At 43.0% G+C, this 17,500-nt stretch overlaps 4 protein-coding genes across 12 annotated transcripts in view; all 4 read left to right on the forward strand.

Moving 5' to 3' along the window:
• LOC113647074 overlaps nt 1-1,716 on the forward strand; it is a 1,848-nt gene extending 132 nt beyond the window's left edge. The window contains exons 1-4 of the mRNA XM_027153643.2: nt 1-343; nt 452-548; nt 943-1,096; nt 1,192-1,716. The exon at nt 1-343 is cut by the window's left edge and continues 132 nt beyond it. Coding sequence (XP_027009444.2) covers nt 5-343; nt 452-548; nt 943-1,096; nt 1,192-1,216 — 615 coding nt within the window. The 5' untranslated portion in view covers nt 1-4 and the 3' untranslated portion in view covers nt 1,217-1,716. The remainder of the gene's footprint in view (nt 344-451; nt 549-942; nt 1,097-1,191) is intronic.
• Nucleotides 1,717-2,633: 917 nt separating this feature from the next.
• si:dkey-127k13.1 (PWWP domain-containing DNA repair factor 3A) lies at nt 2,634-10,928 on the forward strand. 5 transcript variants are annotated; one of them, XM_027153599.2, is made up of 14 exons: nt 2,637-2,880; nt 4,301-4,462; nt 4,909-5,544; nt 5,658-5,859; nt 6,003-6,137; nt 7,978-8,048; nt 8,146-8,228; nt 8,454-8,514; nt 8,604-8,679; nt 8,957-9,007; nt 9,177-9,421; nt 10,216-10,428; nt 10,595-10,683; nt 10,780-10,928. In XM_027153599.2, the coding sequence occupies exons 3-14, from the start codon at nt 4,945-4,947 to the stop codon at nt 10,847-10,849; spliced, it is 1,896 nt and encodes a 631-aa protein (XP_027009400.1). In that variant the 5' UTR covers nt 2,637-2,880; nt 4,301-4,462; nt 4,909-4,944; the 3' UTR covers nt 10,850-10,928. The 5 variants fall into 5 exon arrangements, with proteins under 5 accessions (XP_047679032.1, XP_027009400.1, XP_027009403.1 ...); XM_027153602.2 differs by having other exon boundaries at nt 4,304-4,462; XM_047823076.1 differs by lacking the exon at nt 4,301-4,462 and having other exon boundaries at nt 2,634-2,880; nt 10,755-10,928.
• Nucleotides 10,929-11,437: 509 nt separating this feature from the next.
• On the forward strand, nt 11,438-14,738 carry LOC113647000 (inhibitor of growth protein 5-like). Of its 2 annotated transcripts, none has more exons than XM_027153509.2 (8): nt 11,438-11,696; nt 12,163-12,234; nt 12,321-12,487; nt 13,164-13,275; nt 13,380-13,473; nt 13,904-14,027; nt 14,236-14,297; nt 14,535-14,738. In XM_027153509.2, exons 1-8 carry the CDS (start codon nt 11,660-11,662, stop codon nt 14,569-14,571), a joined length of 705 nt encoding a protein of 234 aa, XP_027009310.1. In that variant the 5' UTR covers nt 11,438-11,659; the 3' UTR covers nt 14,572-14,738. The 2 variants fall into 2 exon arrangements, with proteins under 2 accessions (XP_027009310.1, XP_027009311.1); XM_027153510.2 differs by having other exon boundaries at nt 11,439-11,696; nt 12,132-12,234.
• An 818-nt stretch (nt 14,739-15,556) lies between these two features.
• Nucleotides 15,557-17,500, forward strand: part of pak2a (p21 protein (Cdc42/Rac)-activated kinase 2a) — a 13,948-nt gene continuing 12,004 nt past the window's right edge. For 2 of the 4 annotated variants that reach the window (XM_027153715.2, XM_027153718.2), the window contains exon 1: nt 15,557-15,712. The gene's annotated coding sequence lies outside the window, so the exon portion shown is untranslated. Of the gene's footprint in view, nt 15,713-16,655; nt 16,817-17,500 lie in introns of all 4 variants that reach the window. The other 2 variants (XM_027153716.2, XM_027153719.2) reach the window with 2 other exon arrangements.

Here is a 17,500-nt window from a genome sequence, read left to right on the forward strand (position 1 = left end):
GGTGATGGTGCAGTCCCGGACGTCGGGCAGAGGTGCAGGAGGTGGTGTGTGTGGCTGGCTGGTGGCGTTGCTGGCTCTGTGGTCCATGGTGTCACTGGTGGTGATTGTGGTGTGGGCCACGTGGACACCCCGGGCAGGGACAAGGCGGTGTGAGGGGCAGCGGCGCAACCTGCTGGAAAACATGGAGGGCGCGAGAGTGGTGTGGGAGAGAGAGAGACAGACAGCCGAGAGAGAGAGACAGATCAGCACCGACATACAGACAGGACTGCAACGAGAGATACACAACATCACACACACCATCACACACATTAACCAGATGCTCACACACCACCTGCACACACAGGTCAGTGTCTGTTTGGGTGTGTGTTTGAATGTGTGTGTGTGGTTGTGTGTATCGTGCATTAGTGTTTTTAATGTTTTTGTGTGTGTGTGTGTGTGTGTGTTAGTGCAGGCTGTGATGAGGGAGAATCTCACAGCTCTACAGAACAAGGTGCAGCAGTACAAACGTGCAGTGGACAAACTCACCACTGAACACACACACTGCACAGGTACGTGTGTGTGTGTGTGTGTGTGTGTGTGTGTGTGTGTGTGTGTGTGTGTGTGTTTGGACTCAGATGGAATGAGCAGATAATGAACACATTTCCATATTAGAGCTGGAACTTGCTGATGTTGTCAGTAGACTCAGAGGTCACATGATCTCTGTCCCAACACATAAAAACCACAAACCAGCTACAAACACTCACTGAAGTCATGACAATGTAAACAAGCAAACAAACAAACAACAAACAAACAACTGTAAAAATGTCCAATATATTTTGTAAAAATCTGAACACATTATTAATATAATTACACACTGGAATAATTACATTACTACAACATGTTATTACTGATGTATTTTTATTTGTTTACTTATTTTATTATAATGTTGTATTTTCTGCTCAGTGATAATGGAGGAGTTTCAGGTGAACTTAACTCATGAACAGCATCAGCTGGACTCGTGTTCGTCTCTCTGTGACGCTGCAAGGAGTCGATACGCCGCCGCTCAGAGTCAGAGAAAAGCCTGTGAAATACACACCAAATACCTGCACACACAACTGTAAGTGTGGCATCATAACGTCTGTCCTCACTACTTACTGCTACACAAATACTTTGCAACTTGGACCAACTCTGTTTTTTCCTGTGTATTTGCAGTCAGAAGTGTGAGCTCAGACCCTGAGGCTCAGCTGATTTCCGTATAGCAGAAGAAACCCAATGAGACCCTCTGCGTCGCACACTTCCCCTCTGCACTACTCGGTGACACCCTCTGCGTCGCTCACTTCCCCTGTGCACTACTCGGTGACACCCTCTGCGTCGCTCACTTCCCCTGTGCACTACCTGGTGTTTTCTCTTCACTACATTACTGTTGGACTGTTGAAACCTTATTGTTTACACTGTACAGTGATTGTGAACTTTTTGATATTTAAGACGTAATATTTTTAGTCTTGTTGTGAGAAATGTATTCAACACAAATATTCTGCACAGCTGTAAAGATTTATCCTTGAGGTGTATAAACTTAATATCATCCAAAATGATGTGAACATCATCGACTCTTCACAAACACATCTGTATTATTAGAGAAGTCACTAGAGCTCACGTATGTTTTATGTCTGTTAGCTTCACATTTATTCCTGGCTCACTGAGATTTTTTTTTTTATAAATAAAACACTTTTTGCACAATGTGTTTTAAAATACAATTATTACGTCAATGTTTTATTGCCAGGACAAAAATAATACTTTACTGTATCATTGTGAACACAGACACGCACATATACACACACTCACACAAACACACACACATACTCACACACGTTCAATCACTCACACACACACACACACACACAGTATATACACTCACAAACACGTTCAATCACACCCCGTTATTAATTTGTGTGTGTGAGTGAGAGAGAGAGAGAGAGAGAGAGAGAGAGAGAGAGAGAGAGAGAGAGAGAGAGAGAGAGAGAGAGAGAGATTATGACTGGTGGTGTTTATTGTAAGTGTTTATTACCTTTTTGGACCCCTTTATCATGTGTAATGTTGCTCCCATATAAAACAATTCAGCACAAGTCCAGACATGTTCAGGGACATGACTGAGGACAATATCCCGTCCAGAGACATGATTGAGGAGAATTTCCCGTCCAGAGACATGATTGAGGACAATGTCCCGTCCAGAGACATGATTGAGGACAATGTCCCGTCCAGAGACATGATTGAGGAGAATGTCCCGTCCAGAGACATGATTGAGGAGAATGTCCCGTCCAGAGACATGATTGAGGACAATATCCCGTCCAGAGACATGATTGAGGACAATGTCCCGTCCAGAGACAAACTGTTTCGTGTTGAGGTTTTGTTCACACCGACCATCGAAAATTCCCGCTCTAATGAATATGGGTTTTTTCATTGGTTGTTGCGTTAAATCTTACCCAGATACAATAGTGCTATTTTCTGATTGGCTGTTGTGTGGCCTCTTGTTATGATTGGTTGATAAGTGTCAGGAGCTCCAGGGGAGACGCGCTTGGTTCCTGCCCGGTCCCATAGAGACAGCGGTGCGGACTGATACATTTTGGGCGCTGCGGCTTATTAAATATATGTTAAATAGTCCGTTTTTCTTTGTGACAAATACGATGTGTGGTGAGACAAAAGACCCAAATACGTGACTGTCACTCTCAATGCGGGACATTTGACAGCTCTGTATACAACTGTGCTAGTTATATGATTTTTTTTCATAAGGCAGCGCGCGAGGCTACTGAAAGGGTCCTTTTGAAAACCACACCGGAAGTGTGTGTATGTGTATGTGTATGTATGTGTGTGTGAGAGAGAGAGAGAGAGAGAGAAAATAAATAAGTAAGTAAACACTTTAAATATAAACAGGATGTATTTGTTTTGAGTGTGAAATGACATTTTATCTGATAAAGCAGTGATACGAGACACGAAGGCGTTATTTTGTGCTGTTGTTGATGTTAACTGTTAGTTAGCCTCATAGCTAATGCTAAAGCTTCTCTAGCTGTGTGTTTAATATAAAGTGTGTCAAATCTTCAGCTTGATGGTTTGTGAGCGCTTTTTAAATCATTAAATGTGAAAATCGCTGCAGCTTTACAGTTTAATGGTTTTTAAAAAAATCCAGATTGCCGAAATGATGATTAATTTTATATTTATCCCCAATTTCTCTTTATTAAATGTGCTTCACATCCATTCTACAATCTTAAGCTAAACATGTTTAACCCGTTATGGTGCAAACATAAAACAAACCATTTCTGACCGACTGACTGCTAACCTGAGGCTAACTGACAGATCGAGACCACGCCCACCAGACAGACCACGCCTCTTTAAGCTGCCCAATAACACTATACTATACTATACAGACATATATAACACTATACTATACAATACACATAAATAACACTATACTATACAATACACACATAAATAACACTATACTATACAATACACACATAAATAACACTATACTATACAATACACACATAAATAACACTGTACTATACAATACACACATAAATAACACTATACTATACAATACACACATAAATAACACTATACACTACAATAGACATTATGAGTATTAAATATAAATACAGAATATATAACAGATCAGTTCTGTACATAAAGTATGAGAGTGTAAATAACAATATTGTGTAATATTATACTTTAGTACAATATACAGCAGCAGTAGTGTGTGTAATATATACAGATGATGTGATGACTGGCAGTCCTGATAATGCAGCACTTATAAATATGAAGCAGTGAATATAATGATGGTGAGGTGTTAATCAGGGTGATTGTCTGGGGAAAGAAACTGTTCCTGTGTCTGGGAGTTTATTAAAGTTCTGTAGCACCTGAGAGAAGGGAGGAGCTGAAGGTTCCTGACCTGCTTATACAGAGCTTTGTCCTGCACTCTGTAGGCATCTTCCTTGGCATGTTGTTAGTGTATTTGCAGAAGGTTTTGGTTGGCACACAAACGTCTTCACAAAAACTGATGTAAGACGTCACAGTGTCAGTCAGTTCATCCAGGCTGTCAGTTCCAGCCTCAAACATACTCCAATCAGTGCAGTCAATACAGTGTGTAGTTCCTGCTTTGTCACACTGCTCCATCTCTTCACTGTTTATACTACAGGTTTAGTAGGTGTTAGTTTCTGCCTGTATGATGTAATCCACTGTCTGGGATTGAGTGACTGAGCCAAGTTTCACTTAGAGAGCAGTCTTTGTCTGTACCATTAAGAAGAATCAGTTTGTCCATTTTGTTCAGCAGTGAGCGGAGGTTTGCCAGGTGTATCAATGGGAGCGCAGTTCTAAATCCCCTCGGTCGTAGCTTCACTAGGGCACCTGTGCGCTTCCCCCACCGGCATCTCCTCCACCTACCATAAAGAGCAGCTGCTCCTCCAACTAAGAGCTCCAAAATACCTCCCAGGTTTGTATAAACTGGTGAAAATGTGTCTGCAGTGAACTGCCCAATGTTAAGCAGTGAACTGCCCGATGTTGAGCAGTGAACTGCCCGATGTTAAGCAGTGAACTGCCCGATGTTGAGCAGTGAACTGCCCGATGTTGAGCAGTGAACTGCCCGATGTTGAGCAGTGAACTGCCCGATGTTGAGCAGTGAACTGCCCGATGTTGAGCAGTTCCTCTCTAGTGTAAGTGATCAAACACAAAGACAGTAAACAAAAAGAAAGTAAGTACTCGAGAGAGTCGTGCCAAGGCAGTGGCTTTATCAGAGACACATCAGAGAACCCATCCAACACACACCCATGACTGACATCCTGTGGAGGACCATAAATGTTCTACACTTCAGTTTGAGTGCTAATAAAAACAGACTTACAGGTTTGTCTTTACACACCATGTTGTTTCTGCCCCAAACAGAACAATGTCCCTGAGAAAAAGCTGCAACGTGTCAGCATGAGAGCCTCGAAAAAATACAGCTGTAAAGGACGACGCCAGAAAATCTCAAACCAGCAGGCTTCTGTTTTGGAGACGAACTCTGAGCTTTCCTCCAAACCTCACGCCGTCCCTTCTGCAGAAGCCGTGAAGAAGACGAGAGGAAGAACAGCCAGAGTTGTCGCACAGCACCCTGACACCGAACCCACACCCGTCTCATCTGTCTCACACACAGTGACAAATGGACACTTGTCTCAAAACACCTCCACACGTCCTCAGAGAGGGAGGAAAAAGAAAACAGAGAGATCAGACTTCACCCCTTCTGAGAGATCAGACCCCTGTGCTGATGCTGACACGAGAAGGACTCGGCATCAAAAAGCCACAATAACACCACCACCACCACCACCAACATGCACTCGGAGATATAGAGCTGCTAAAGAGACCTCCACACATGCTACACTGTTATGTCTGGGTTCTCCTCAGGACATAACCGTCTCCTCGCCCACATCGGACTCGGGCGTGAGAACGCCACGGCGAGGGCGTCCACCCAAACTGTGCCTCAGCTCCACCCCACAGTGCAGCAGGACACTGCAGAGCCAGCCGCAGATCAGCCCCATCACGGTATCCGTTTATTATAATTATTTATTCTTCCTGTTAGCTGATTGGATGAATCTCTCACCCCTGTATCCGCCCCTTTCTGATTCTGGTTGGTTGATGGTTTTTACCCCAAACAGAAAACACTGCCAAAGAGAGTTCGACCTCAGAATCCTGAAACTCAGCAGAGGAAGAGGACGAGGAAGAAGGCAGAACAGGAAGTGGTGGACACGCTGCCATTTAAACGTCAGAGAAAGAAGAGATCGGCGAAGGCGGAGCTTCCCCAGAGCCAGCGAATCAGAACGCGCTTTGTGCTGGAGGACTCTGAGCACCAGGACACAGGTTTTATTACAGAATCACTTCTGTTTATAGCTACATGTACTGCTGGGCTACGTTAGTGAACACAACTATACACACACGCTGCTAACCATGAGCCGTGTGCTGGGGTGAGGAATATTATGGGATGTTGTTTAACTGTGTTCCAGAAGAGACAACCTCCACCTCAGACCTGTCCGTCGAGCTGAGTGTACAGGAGGACAAACTGTCTCTTACACACTCACTCTCAGAGGAGGACGAAGAGGACGAAGAACTGCCCAGCTTCCTACAGCAGATAAGACAAAGTGAATCTCTTACACACACACACACACACACACACACACACACACACACACACTGTATACTCACTACACACACACACTGTATACTCACTACACACACACACACACACACACTGTATACTCACTACACACACACACACACTGTATATTGACTACACACACACTGTATACTCACTACACACACACACACACACTGTATATTGACTACACACACACACTGTATACTCACTACACACACACACACACACACACTGTATACTCACTACACACACACACACTGTATACTCACTACACACACACACACACTGTATACTCACTACACACACACACACACACACTGTATATTGACTACACACACACACACCGTATACTCACTACACACACACACACACACTGTATACTCACTACACACACACACACACTGTATATTCACTACACACACTGTATACTCACTACACACACACACACACACACACACTGTATATTGACTACACACACACTGTATACTCACTACACACACACACACACACACACACACACACACACTGTATACTCACTACACACACACACACACACACACACACTGTATACTTACTACACACACACACACACACACACACACACACTGTATACTCACTACACACACACACACACACTGTATATTGACTACACACACACACACACTGTATACTCACTACACACACACACTGTATACTCACTACACACACACACACACACACACACACACACTGTATACTCACTACACACACACACACACACACACACACACACACTGTATACTCACTACACACACACACACACACACTGTATACTTACTACACACACACACACACACACACACTGTATACTCACTACACACACACACACAGTATACTCACTACACACACACACACACACACACACACACTGTATACTCACTACACACACACACACTGTATACTCACTACACACACACACACACACACTGTATACTCACTTCACACACACACACACACACACACTGTATATTGACTACACACACACTGTATACTCACTACACACACACACACACACACACACACACACACACACACACACTGTATACTCACTACACACACACACACACACACACACACTGTATACTTACTACACACACACACACACACACACACACACACACACTGTATACTCACTATAACACACACACACACACACACACACTGTATATTGACTACACACACACACACACTGTATACTCACTACACACACACACACACACAGTATACTCACTACACACACACACACACACACACACACTGTATACTCACTACACACACACACACACACACTGTATACTCACTACACACACACACACACACACTGTATACTTACTACACACACACACACACACACACACTGTATACTCACTACACACACACATACACTGTATACTCACTACACACACACACACACACACACACACTGTATACTCACTACACACACACACACACACAGTATACTCACTACACACACACACACACACACACACACTGTATACTCACTACACACACACACACACACACTGTATACTCACTACACACACACACACACACACTGTATACTTACTACACACACACACACACACACACACTGTATACTCACTACACACACACATACACTGTATACTCACTACACACACACACACACACACACACACTGTATACTCACTACACACACACACACACACTGTATATTCACTACACACACTACATACACACATACTGTACACACTATACTCTCTATTCATACTACACACACTCACACTGTTGTGTGTTTCCTCTAGAACCTTCCTCAATCAGAGAGGGGCTGTGTGTGTGGTGTAAACTGAGGAAATACCCCTTCTGGCCAGCCATGGTACTTAATCATCTGCATCATCAAAAAAACTATTAAATGTACATTTTTTGGACAGCTGTCTAACACATGGTGTGTTTGTGTGTGTGTGTGTGTTCAGGTTAAGAGTGTGAACCGTAAGACTAAGAAGGCCAGCATTGTGTTTATTGACCAGTTTCTCATTTATAAAGGAATATGTAAAGGGTGAGTGTCTTCCTCCTTCACAGAACCGAAAGTGTGGATGTGTTTTATATAAATATAATTATATAAATGTCCTCGACGGAGACGTGTTTGTGTATCACATACTGTGTGTTTGTGGATTATCTTTGTGTTCATTTATTTCAAAAACTTTAAGAACAATAGTTCCATATAAGTGTGTGTGTGTTTACTGGATAATAACATGCAGTGTGTTTTTATTTCCTGATGCAGTTTATCCGTGTCCCTGAGGACGCTAAAGCCGTTTGACTGTGAAGAGTATCACCACTTTGTGGTACAACACCACTGCTGTTTGTTATTATTATTGTTGTTGTTGTTGTTGTTGTTGTTGTTTGTGTTTCTAATAATAAGGTGTGTGTGTAGGACGTAGCCAAAGAGAAGTACGGTGAATCCATCATGTTAGGTCTGGACCTAATCTCTGACTACAACATACGCATTGGTGCGTGTACACACACACACACACACACACACACACACACACACACACACACACATACCCACATATACAGAGAGATTATATTATTGTAGTTGTTATTGTTGTTGCTGTAATAAGGGTGTAGTAAATGAAAATGTCTTCATACTGTAATATACTATACCCCTGTGTGTGCGTGTGTGTGTCTCTGTGTGTGTGTGTCTCTGTGTGTGTGTGTGTGTGTCTGTGTGTGTGTGTCTGTGTGTGTGTGTCTGTGTGTGTGTGTGTTTGTGTGTCTGTGTAGGTTGTGGCTCATTTGTTGGCTCAATCATTGACTACGTTGCTGATGATATCAGTAAGTAATGATCTGTCCAGTCACTTATAGTTATTATTATTAATGTTGTTAATGTTCTTTTTTGTTAAATAAAAACATTTTATTTTTCTATGTTTATGTACTCTATATTTGTGTGTGTGTGTGTGTGTGTGTGTGTGTGTGTGTGTGTGTGTGTGTGTGTGATTAACAGGTCAGCCGATAAGGAGTCAGTACTCGAAGGCTTCGTCAGATCTACTGTCTCCCACTCAGTGTCTGATGGAGCAGCAGGATGGAGACTCTGAGTTTCAGGACCTTGAGGAGCATCCTGACCTCCTTCAGGAATTCCATATGGTGAAGAAAGTCCTCCCTGACCGTGCGCTGGCTGCCAGGAACCGTGCCAACCAGAGACTGGTGGACTTCATTGTGAGGAAACGAGGAGCGCAGGACCGCTTATTGGTACAGAACAAACACTTTGTGCACATGGGAGTGTGTGTCTGCGGGTGTGAGCGAGCAAGTGTGTGTCTGCGGGTGTGAGCGAGCGAGTGTGTGTCTGCGGGTGTGAGCGAGCGAGTGTGTGTCTGCGGGTGTGAGCGAGCGAGTGTGTGTCTGCGGGTGTGAGCGAGCGAGTGTGTGTCTGCGGGTGTGAGCGAGAGAGTGTGTCTGCGGGTGTGAGCGAGAGAGTGTGTGTCTGTGGGTGTGAGCGCTCGAGTGTGTGTGTCTGTGGGTGTGAGTGCGCGAGTGTGTGTGTCTGTGGGTGTGAGTGCGCGAGTGTGTGTGTCTGTGGGTGTGAGTGCGCGAGTGTGTGTGTCTGTGGGTGTGAGCGAGCGAGTGTCTGCGAGTGTGAGCGAGAGAGTGTGTGTGGGTGTGAGCGCTCGAGTGTGTGTGTCTGTGGGTGTGAGCGCTTGAGTGTGTGCGTCTGTGGGTGTGAGCGCTCGAGTGTGTGTGTCTGTGGGTGTGAGCGCTCGAGTGTGTGTGTCTGTGGGTGTGAGCGCTTGAGTGTGTGCGTCTGTGGGTGTGAGCGCTCGAGTGTGTGTGTCTGTGGGTGTGAGCGCTCGAGTGTGTGTGTCTGTGGGTGTGAGCGCCGAGTGTGTGTGTCTGTGGGTGTGAGTGCGCGAGTGTGTGTCTGCGGGTGTGAGTGCGCGGGTGTGTGTGTGTGTCTGTGGGTGTGAGTGCGCGAGTGTGTGTGTGTCTGTGGGTGTGAGCGCTGACCGTGTCGTTCTCTGACCGTGTCGTCCTGAATACACACACAGGCGGTGATCAGAGGTCAGCAGAAGTCCAGGTGGCTGCGGGATCTGCACAGCTCCACCCGCTTGGTGGTAGGTCAGGTATACCTGGAGGACGAGAAGCAGGTGGATGCAGTGTACAGCTACCTGGAGGAGTTGTTCAAGAGCGCTGCTAAAGCTAACCGGCGTCTGGAGAAATCAGACCGCATACGATACATCCTGGACGTCCTTTTCCCTGAGGTGAAGTGTGTGTGTGTGTGTGTGGCACTCTGGATAAGGGTGCCATATGCTGTACATGTGTGTGACCATGGCAACGACCTTCCATCATAGTCAACGACCTTCCATCATAGTCACATACATAGTTTTTGAGTGGTCCTGAAACCAGTGAGTTTTTTTGGTGTTTCAGGCTTTGATCTCTGCGATATCTGCAGTGGATTCTGTCTCTCTGGATAAAGCAGAAGAGAAATATCGCCAAGGTCCTCGCCATAGCAACAGGTAGTGTGTGTGTGTGTGTGTAGGCATGACATCCCCCTCGATGAGATGTGACACTTAGAGTAAAGAAATAGCCTGTTATTCTCTCTCTCTCTCTAGAGAAAGACAGGAGTTTGACCTGATGATTGAGCAGCAGATGAAGCTGAAGGCAGCAGATTGGTCACGCTGAACTCTGCTGTTTTTATTATTAACCATGTTTGTTTCTCAATGTGATGAATTTTTTAATAAAAAAATTGATTTGTTTGTCACCTTTTTGTTCGACTGTTTACATTCACAAGCTAGAGCACTAGGATAGTGCTCACTGTTCAGGTGCTGACATTCAGTACTGACCAGACTTAATGAGATGCTTCACACTTACTCACTCTGTCTCTCTCTCTCTCTCTCTGTCTCTCTTTCTTTCTGTCTCTCTCTTTCTCTGTGTCTCTCTATGTGTCTCTCTTTCTCTCTGTGTGTCTCTTTCTCTCTGTATGTCTCTCTCTGTGTGTCTGTGTGTGTGTGTGTGTGTCTTTCTCTGTGTCTCTCTGTGTGTGTGTGTCTCTCACTTTCTCTCTCTCTCAGCAAATTCCTTTATAAATAAATGACTATAATTTATTAGTTAATTATAAATAATTATAAACGTTATAATTTAAGACTAAAATAGAAACTAGACCTAATGTAACCCGCTACATTACACACAGTGTTGGACCAATCGGAGTCGTGTTTCTCATCCGGGTCCTGTGTTCCGTTTATGACGGAGATAATGGCGGATAGAGAGAGACGTATGTGTATGTATATTTATATAGAGAGGAGTAATTCACTTATTTTTATTTTCAAGCTGATTCTTTATCTGTATTTATAAAGTGTCCAAAACAGTAACACAAATGACACTGTAGCTACAGTGTATTAAGCGAACGGAGGCTTTTACTTCCGTCACACACATATGACGTCATCCGCCAGATGAATTTGGCGCGCGCGAGTTGAGCAGCTGAGCGTCGTTAAAATGGCCATAGCGATTTATCTGGAACATTATCTGGATAGTAAGGCTTTATTTTATATATTATTATATTATATATGTGTAAATAAGGCTTTATTTTATATATTATTATATTATATATGTGTAAATAAGGCTTTATTTTATATATTATTATATTATATATGTGTAAATAAGGCTTTATTTTATATATTATTATATTATATATGTGTAAATAAGGCTTTATTTTATATATTATTATATTATATATGTGTAAATAAGGCTTTATTTTATATATTATATATGTACATGTAAATAAACTGTAGTGTTCAACACATGACCTGTACACAGGTTAATAATGTATTAGGGTTTGTTTACAATAAAGACTGTTAGTGTTAATGTTAGTGTTAGTGTTTAAACAGAAATGTTAGTGTTAATGTTAGTGTAAGTGTTTAAACAGAAATGTTAGAGTAACCTGGACTCTAATGTCATGTAAAACCAGACTGTAGTTTGACGTCACTTCCTGTCTGAAGGTCTCGAGGGTCTTCCCTTCGAGCTGCAGCGGAATTTCTCACTGATGACTGATTTGGACAACAGAACTGAAGGTTTGTGTGTTAATGCATGAAGACCTGAACACAGTGCATGTAGGTGTCCATCCCAACACTTTAACTGCTCTCACTGGTCTGTGCAGAGAAGAAAGTGGAGATCGATGATCTGGTGTCTGAGTACATGGAGTGTGTGAGGAACCTGTCAGCTGAGGACCGGGTGGAGCTTCTAAAGAGGATCAATGGAGCCTACAGCAAGTGTCTAGAGTTCAGTGATGACAAAGTGCAGCTTGCCATGCAGATATACGAGCTGGTGTGTGTGTGCGTGTGTGTGTGTGTTTGCGTGCGTGTCTGTGCGTGTGTGTTTCTGTGCTAGTGTGTGTGTCTGTGTGTGTTTGCGTGTGTGTCTGTGTGTGTTTGCGTGTGTGTCTGTGTGTGTTTGCATGTGTGTCTGTGTGTGTTTGCATGTGTATCTGTGTGTGTGTGTGTGTCTGTGTGTGTTTGCGTGTGTGTCTGTGTGCATGTGTGTGTGCAAGTGTGTGTGTGTGTCAGAGAAATTCCAAGTGCATAGAACATTTTACACACACTAACTTTTTACAAATTCATCCGTTAGGAATAAAAAAAGAAGAGAAGCCGAGTAAAGAAAGGACTGAAGGATATTAAAGATAGGATGACATAAAGGCAGAGAAGAAGAAATAAAAACAGATGAAAGTTGGAGGAAAAGGAGAGAATATTTCACATAAAATATAGCTTCTGTACGGTGTGGCTTTAACTTTCAATGGCTTTGGTGGTTCAGTTGTTCAGTGTCAGTGAGACAGAGAGAGAGAGAGGGGTATTACCTTCTGCAGCCACTAGGGGCAGAGCTTAGAGACGCTACAGCAAATATTTCAGAAATGATTAAGATTATTGCCAACTAATTAATAATTGACTTATGTGGTATTTACCTACTGAATCAGTCATTGTGTGTGTGTACACATGTTTTCACACAGGTGGATAAACACATACGGCGTCTGGATGCTGATCTAGCACGCTTTGAGAACGAACTGAAGGACAAGCTGGAATGGAGCGGCCTCGAGAGCTCAGACGACAAGAAGAGCAAAAGTGCGAGTGGAATCAGATGATGAGCTACAATGCTAACTAATGTAGTTAAGATGCTGTAACTGTAAGCCTGTAGCCACCAGCAATGACTATGTTCTTGTGTTCAGAGAAGAAGAACCTGAAGGACAGAAGAGGAGGAAGTGGGAGAGAAAAGAGCGGTTCTGGTCACGACTCTCCCAAACACAAAGCACAGAAGAACACGTACGCACACACACACACAGACATACACACACACTCTCTCTCTCTCACACACACACACAAAAACACACAGGCTAGCAGCCTGTTGGTTAGCAGCGATTAGCCACACAGTGGTGAGACTAAATGGTTTGGTCCTGTTTCAGAACTTCTCTGTAATGGTCTGCCTTGTTCATGTATTTGATTGATATGATGGATGGATGGATAGATGATCAGAGTCTGTCCTCCATGTTAATGAATGGTTTGGTCCATCTACAGTAGCTTTAGTAGCCAATGAGTTGATTAATAAGCATTTACAAAGTCTCTCCCCGTCTGAGCTGAATTGATTCAGTTCAGTTTCAGGCCAGCTACTGGTTTGGATGGCATTTTAATTATTCACAGTCAGATCAGTGTGTGTGTGTGTACTGATAGTTGTGTATCTGTTCTCTTCTGTCAGTGATGTTCTGCTGGATGTTCAATCGTCTGATGTTCTCGACATGCCTGTGGACCCCAACGAGCCCACGTACTGTCTGTGTGCTCAGGTCTCATACGGAGAGATGATCGGCTGTGACAATGCTGATGTACGAACATGTGCACACTCTCAGTAATCTCACTCACACACACACACACACACACACACACACACACACACACACACACACACAGTAGTTCAGAGCAGAGAGTCCTGAACACTGGAGTGAGGTTTAAAGGGTGAGCTGCTGAGTGTGTGAGTTAGTTTGTCTGATTAACTCTGACTTGATTGAATTGTGCTTGTTGTTTTTCTAACAGTGTCCCATTGAGTGGTTTCACTTCGCTTGTGTCTGTCTGACGACTAAACCCAAAGGGAAATGGTAAGATGCTCCACACTGCTGGCTCGGAGATCAAACATCTCCACATCACTGTGCCTTGTCTCTCTCTATTGATATTCATGATCTAAATGAATACATGCCTCTTGATCCAGATTTCACTAACATTAGTGTGTAGCTTTGTTCATGCTAAACGTTAGCGTGAGCCCAGTGTTAATGTGGTGTGTTTTATAGTCCTGATAAAATGTTGACATTAAACATCTAATTGTTTTCTTTTTGCAGGTTTTGTCCTCGCTGCATACAAGACCTGAAGAAATGACGCCTGTGTTATTGTTCCTGCACTTTAATCAGTCCTTGTGATTTATTGGCTTCCCAAAATAAAGTATTGTTTACTGCAGCTTATGCACTGTTTGTACTGGGGAATTCTTCATCTTTAGTGATGTTCTCCTTAAATCTGTATTTTATGATTAAAGTTCTTTAAAATGACATTTGATGTGTTTGAGTTGATGGTGCTGTGATTGGACCTGCTATAAGCCCCGCCCCTTCTTTACTAAAACCTCATCTTAACTATTAGTTGAGATGTTCTGTGTGACCCTAAACTAAACCCACAGTCCCCAACACATGCATGTCATGTCCTCGTGGTGCTGCAGGGTTTAGTGTGTTTACTGGATCTGGGTTGGATGTAACAGTAGAAAAGAGATTAAACTGACTGATACAGTGCAGTATGAGACAGTCCCAGTCCTCTCATTAGAGTGTAGAGCAACGCACACGTACAGAAGCACATACAGACACGTGCATACACACAAACACACATATACACAAACAGACATACACACACTTGTACACAAACAGACACACATTCTCATACACAAACAGACATACACACACATATGCACACGTACAGACACACATACACATGTTCTCATACACAGACACACATACAGACATGTGCATGCACACAGACATACACACACGGTTAGATGTAGAACTGGTGTAGATTTGTAATAGTTAACAGTTTGATATTAACAGGTTGATGATATCCCACAATGCCCTGCGGTGAGTTCGCGTACAAATGAACCTTTAAGAGGTGATAATTCACTTATGTATTTATACTAACGAACCTGGGTCTGAGATATTGTTTTAAGTTTCTCACAGTAAACAAACATGTACATTTGTTTCCATAATTTAGAAAGTTTGATAAATAATTGTGATTATCGACAATTCCGATCCGTTACAAGAGTTTCCTTTAACTTCAGCGCTGTGAAAGCAGAAACGTTCCGCCTTGTTTATGGGAATTGTAGTTCTTCAGCTCGTTAGCATCACACTTCCTGGTCAAGGACAGGACTTCATTTCCCATCATGCACAGCGGCTTGTCGAGCCGATGGACGGAATCCGTTTGCAGCGGAGTTTTGGTGGCTGTTCGAGTTTGGGGGAAACTTTTAGCAGGAGCTCGTGTGAAGGTTACTAACTTTATATTTATATTGTTTTTATATTTACACCTTTTACAAACCGCGCAACACGTTAAAGTGAGCTATCAAATCATTTCACAAGTCTAAACCAGGGTAGGGCAAGTAGTTCCGCTTCACACACACACACACACACACACACTCACTCACTCACTCACTCTTACTGAAACAAGGTGCATGAGATCACTCACTCCAAAAGAGGTCTATAATTGAGTCTAAGAGAAAAGTTTAAACTAGAGCTTTACCTCAGTGTGTGTAGTGTTTGTGTATATTTGTATTGTGTGTGTATAGTGTGTGTGTGTGTAGTGTTTGTCTGTGTGTATAGTGTGTGTATATATAGTGTGTGTGTAGTGTGTGTATATGTGTGTATATAGTGTGTGTAGTGTGTGTATATTGTGTGTGTGTGTGCGCACTATTATCACTATAGCTAACATTAGGTACTAGTTAATAATATAAATCCTCAAGGAATAAACTTGTAAATTAAATCATTTTAGTTTCATGGAGCTGCACTTCATTTTTACACCTGAATAATCATAGGATAATAATAATAATAATAATAATAATAATAATAATTTCCATTTAAATATATACCTAGTACAGATTATAATAATTATTTGTCATTAACATAATATTACTGGTGTATTTTATATATCTGTGTTCAGTAATAATGCATTAACACTGGTGTAAATGTGCAGATCAGACAGGAAGGTCAATGAAGTTAGCGTGTGAGTGTATGTGTGTGTGTGAGATTAACCTGTGGATTTATTTCTCTCTCTCTCTCTCTCTCTCATTAAAAGCTCCTCCCCTTTTGTAATTAAATGCCTTTTTGTGCAGCTGCTTAATAAGACCCTGAGGTCTGAGCACAAGCAGAAAGGTCTCACTCACACTCACACACACACACACACAGGAAGTTCAACTCACAAATTTCCTTTTATAGAAGCTGAGAACACAAAAGCTGTGAGACTCTTCCTGTAAACAGTTCCTCCATACGCCTGAGAGACAGACAGACAGACAGACAGACAGCCCGGGTCTGACCTGCAGTGAAACAGGAAGAGGAAATGTTTCTGTTGTTCTCCACCAATCAGAGCAGGACAGGAAGTGAGTGATGGGGAAACTCCATCACAAACACACACAGACACACACAGGTTTTTCCCTTTAATGGTATGTGTAAGATTCACATCTCTCCTTAGTATTAAAGAGCCACAACATGCAGCAATGAGGAGAAAAAGAAAGGAGGGGAAAGAGAGATAAAAAGGGTGGTGATGGTGGTGATGGAGAGAGAGGTACAGGATTGTGCACAACAGCAGTCAACTGAAATGTGACACAGAATGTGTGTGTGTGTGTAAAGAGCATAAAACAGTGTGTAAACAGGTTGATGGATGTATATTGGAAGTGTGTGTATTTAGTTTAGGTCTGTGCGGTCTATACAGGTGTTGTGTGTGTGTGTTGAGTTCAGTTCAGTTATTAAGGAGTCTGATGGCTTGTGGAAAGAAACTGTTACACAGTCTGATCGTGAACCCCAAATGCTTTGGTACCTTTTCCCAGACGGAAGGAGGGTGAAGAGTGTGTGGGGTGTGTGTGTATGTGGGGTGTGTGTGTGAGGGGTGTGTGTGGCTTGAAGTGTGTGTGGGATGAAGTGTGTGTGTGTGGGATGAAGTGGGTGTGTGTGGGATGAAGTGGGTGTGTGTGTGTGTGTGTGTGGGATGAAGTGTGTGTGTGGGATGAAGTGTGTGTGTGGGATGAAGTGTGTGTGTGGGATGAAGTGTGTGTGTGGGATGAAGT

The sequence above is a fragment of the Tachysurus fulvidraco genome, chromosome 1, assembly GCF_022655615.1.
Source record: "Tachysurus fulvidraco isolate hzauxx_2018 chromosome 1, HZAU_PFXX_2.0, whole genome shotgun sequence".
Classification (NCBI taxonomy): Eukaryota; Metazoa; Chordata; class Actinopteri; order Siluriformes; family Bagridae; genus Tachysurus; species Tachysurus fulvidraco.

Excerpts from the sequence above, each read along its gene's own strand:
- si:dkey-127k13.1 (XM_027153599.2), top strand. The coding sequence starts at position 4,945 with ATGAGAGCCTCGAAAAAATACAGCTGTAAAGGACGACGCCAGAAAATC. Across the intron at positions 8,049-8,145 it reads ACCCCTTCTGGCCAGCCATG|GTTAAGAGTGTGAACCGTAA; the intron begins GTACTTAATCAT and ends GTGTGTGTTCAG. Across the intron at positions 8,515-8,603 it reads AAGAGTATCACCACTTTGTG|GACGTAGCCAAAGAGAAGTA; the intron begins GTACAACACCAC and ends GTGTGTGTGTAG.
- LOC113647000 (XM_027153509.2), top strand. The coding sequence starts at position 11,660 with ATGGCCATAGCGATTTATCTGGAACATTATCTGGATA. Across the intron at positions 12,235-12,320 it reads TTTGGACAACAGAACTGAAG|AGAAGAAAGTGGAGATCGAT; the intron begins GTTTGTGTGTTA and ends TGGTCTGTGCAG. Across the intron at positions 13,276-13,379 it reads AGACGACAAGAAGAGCAAAA|AGAAGAAGAACCTGAAGGAC; the intron begins GTGCGAGTGGAA and ends TCTTGTGTTCAG.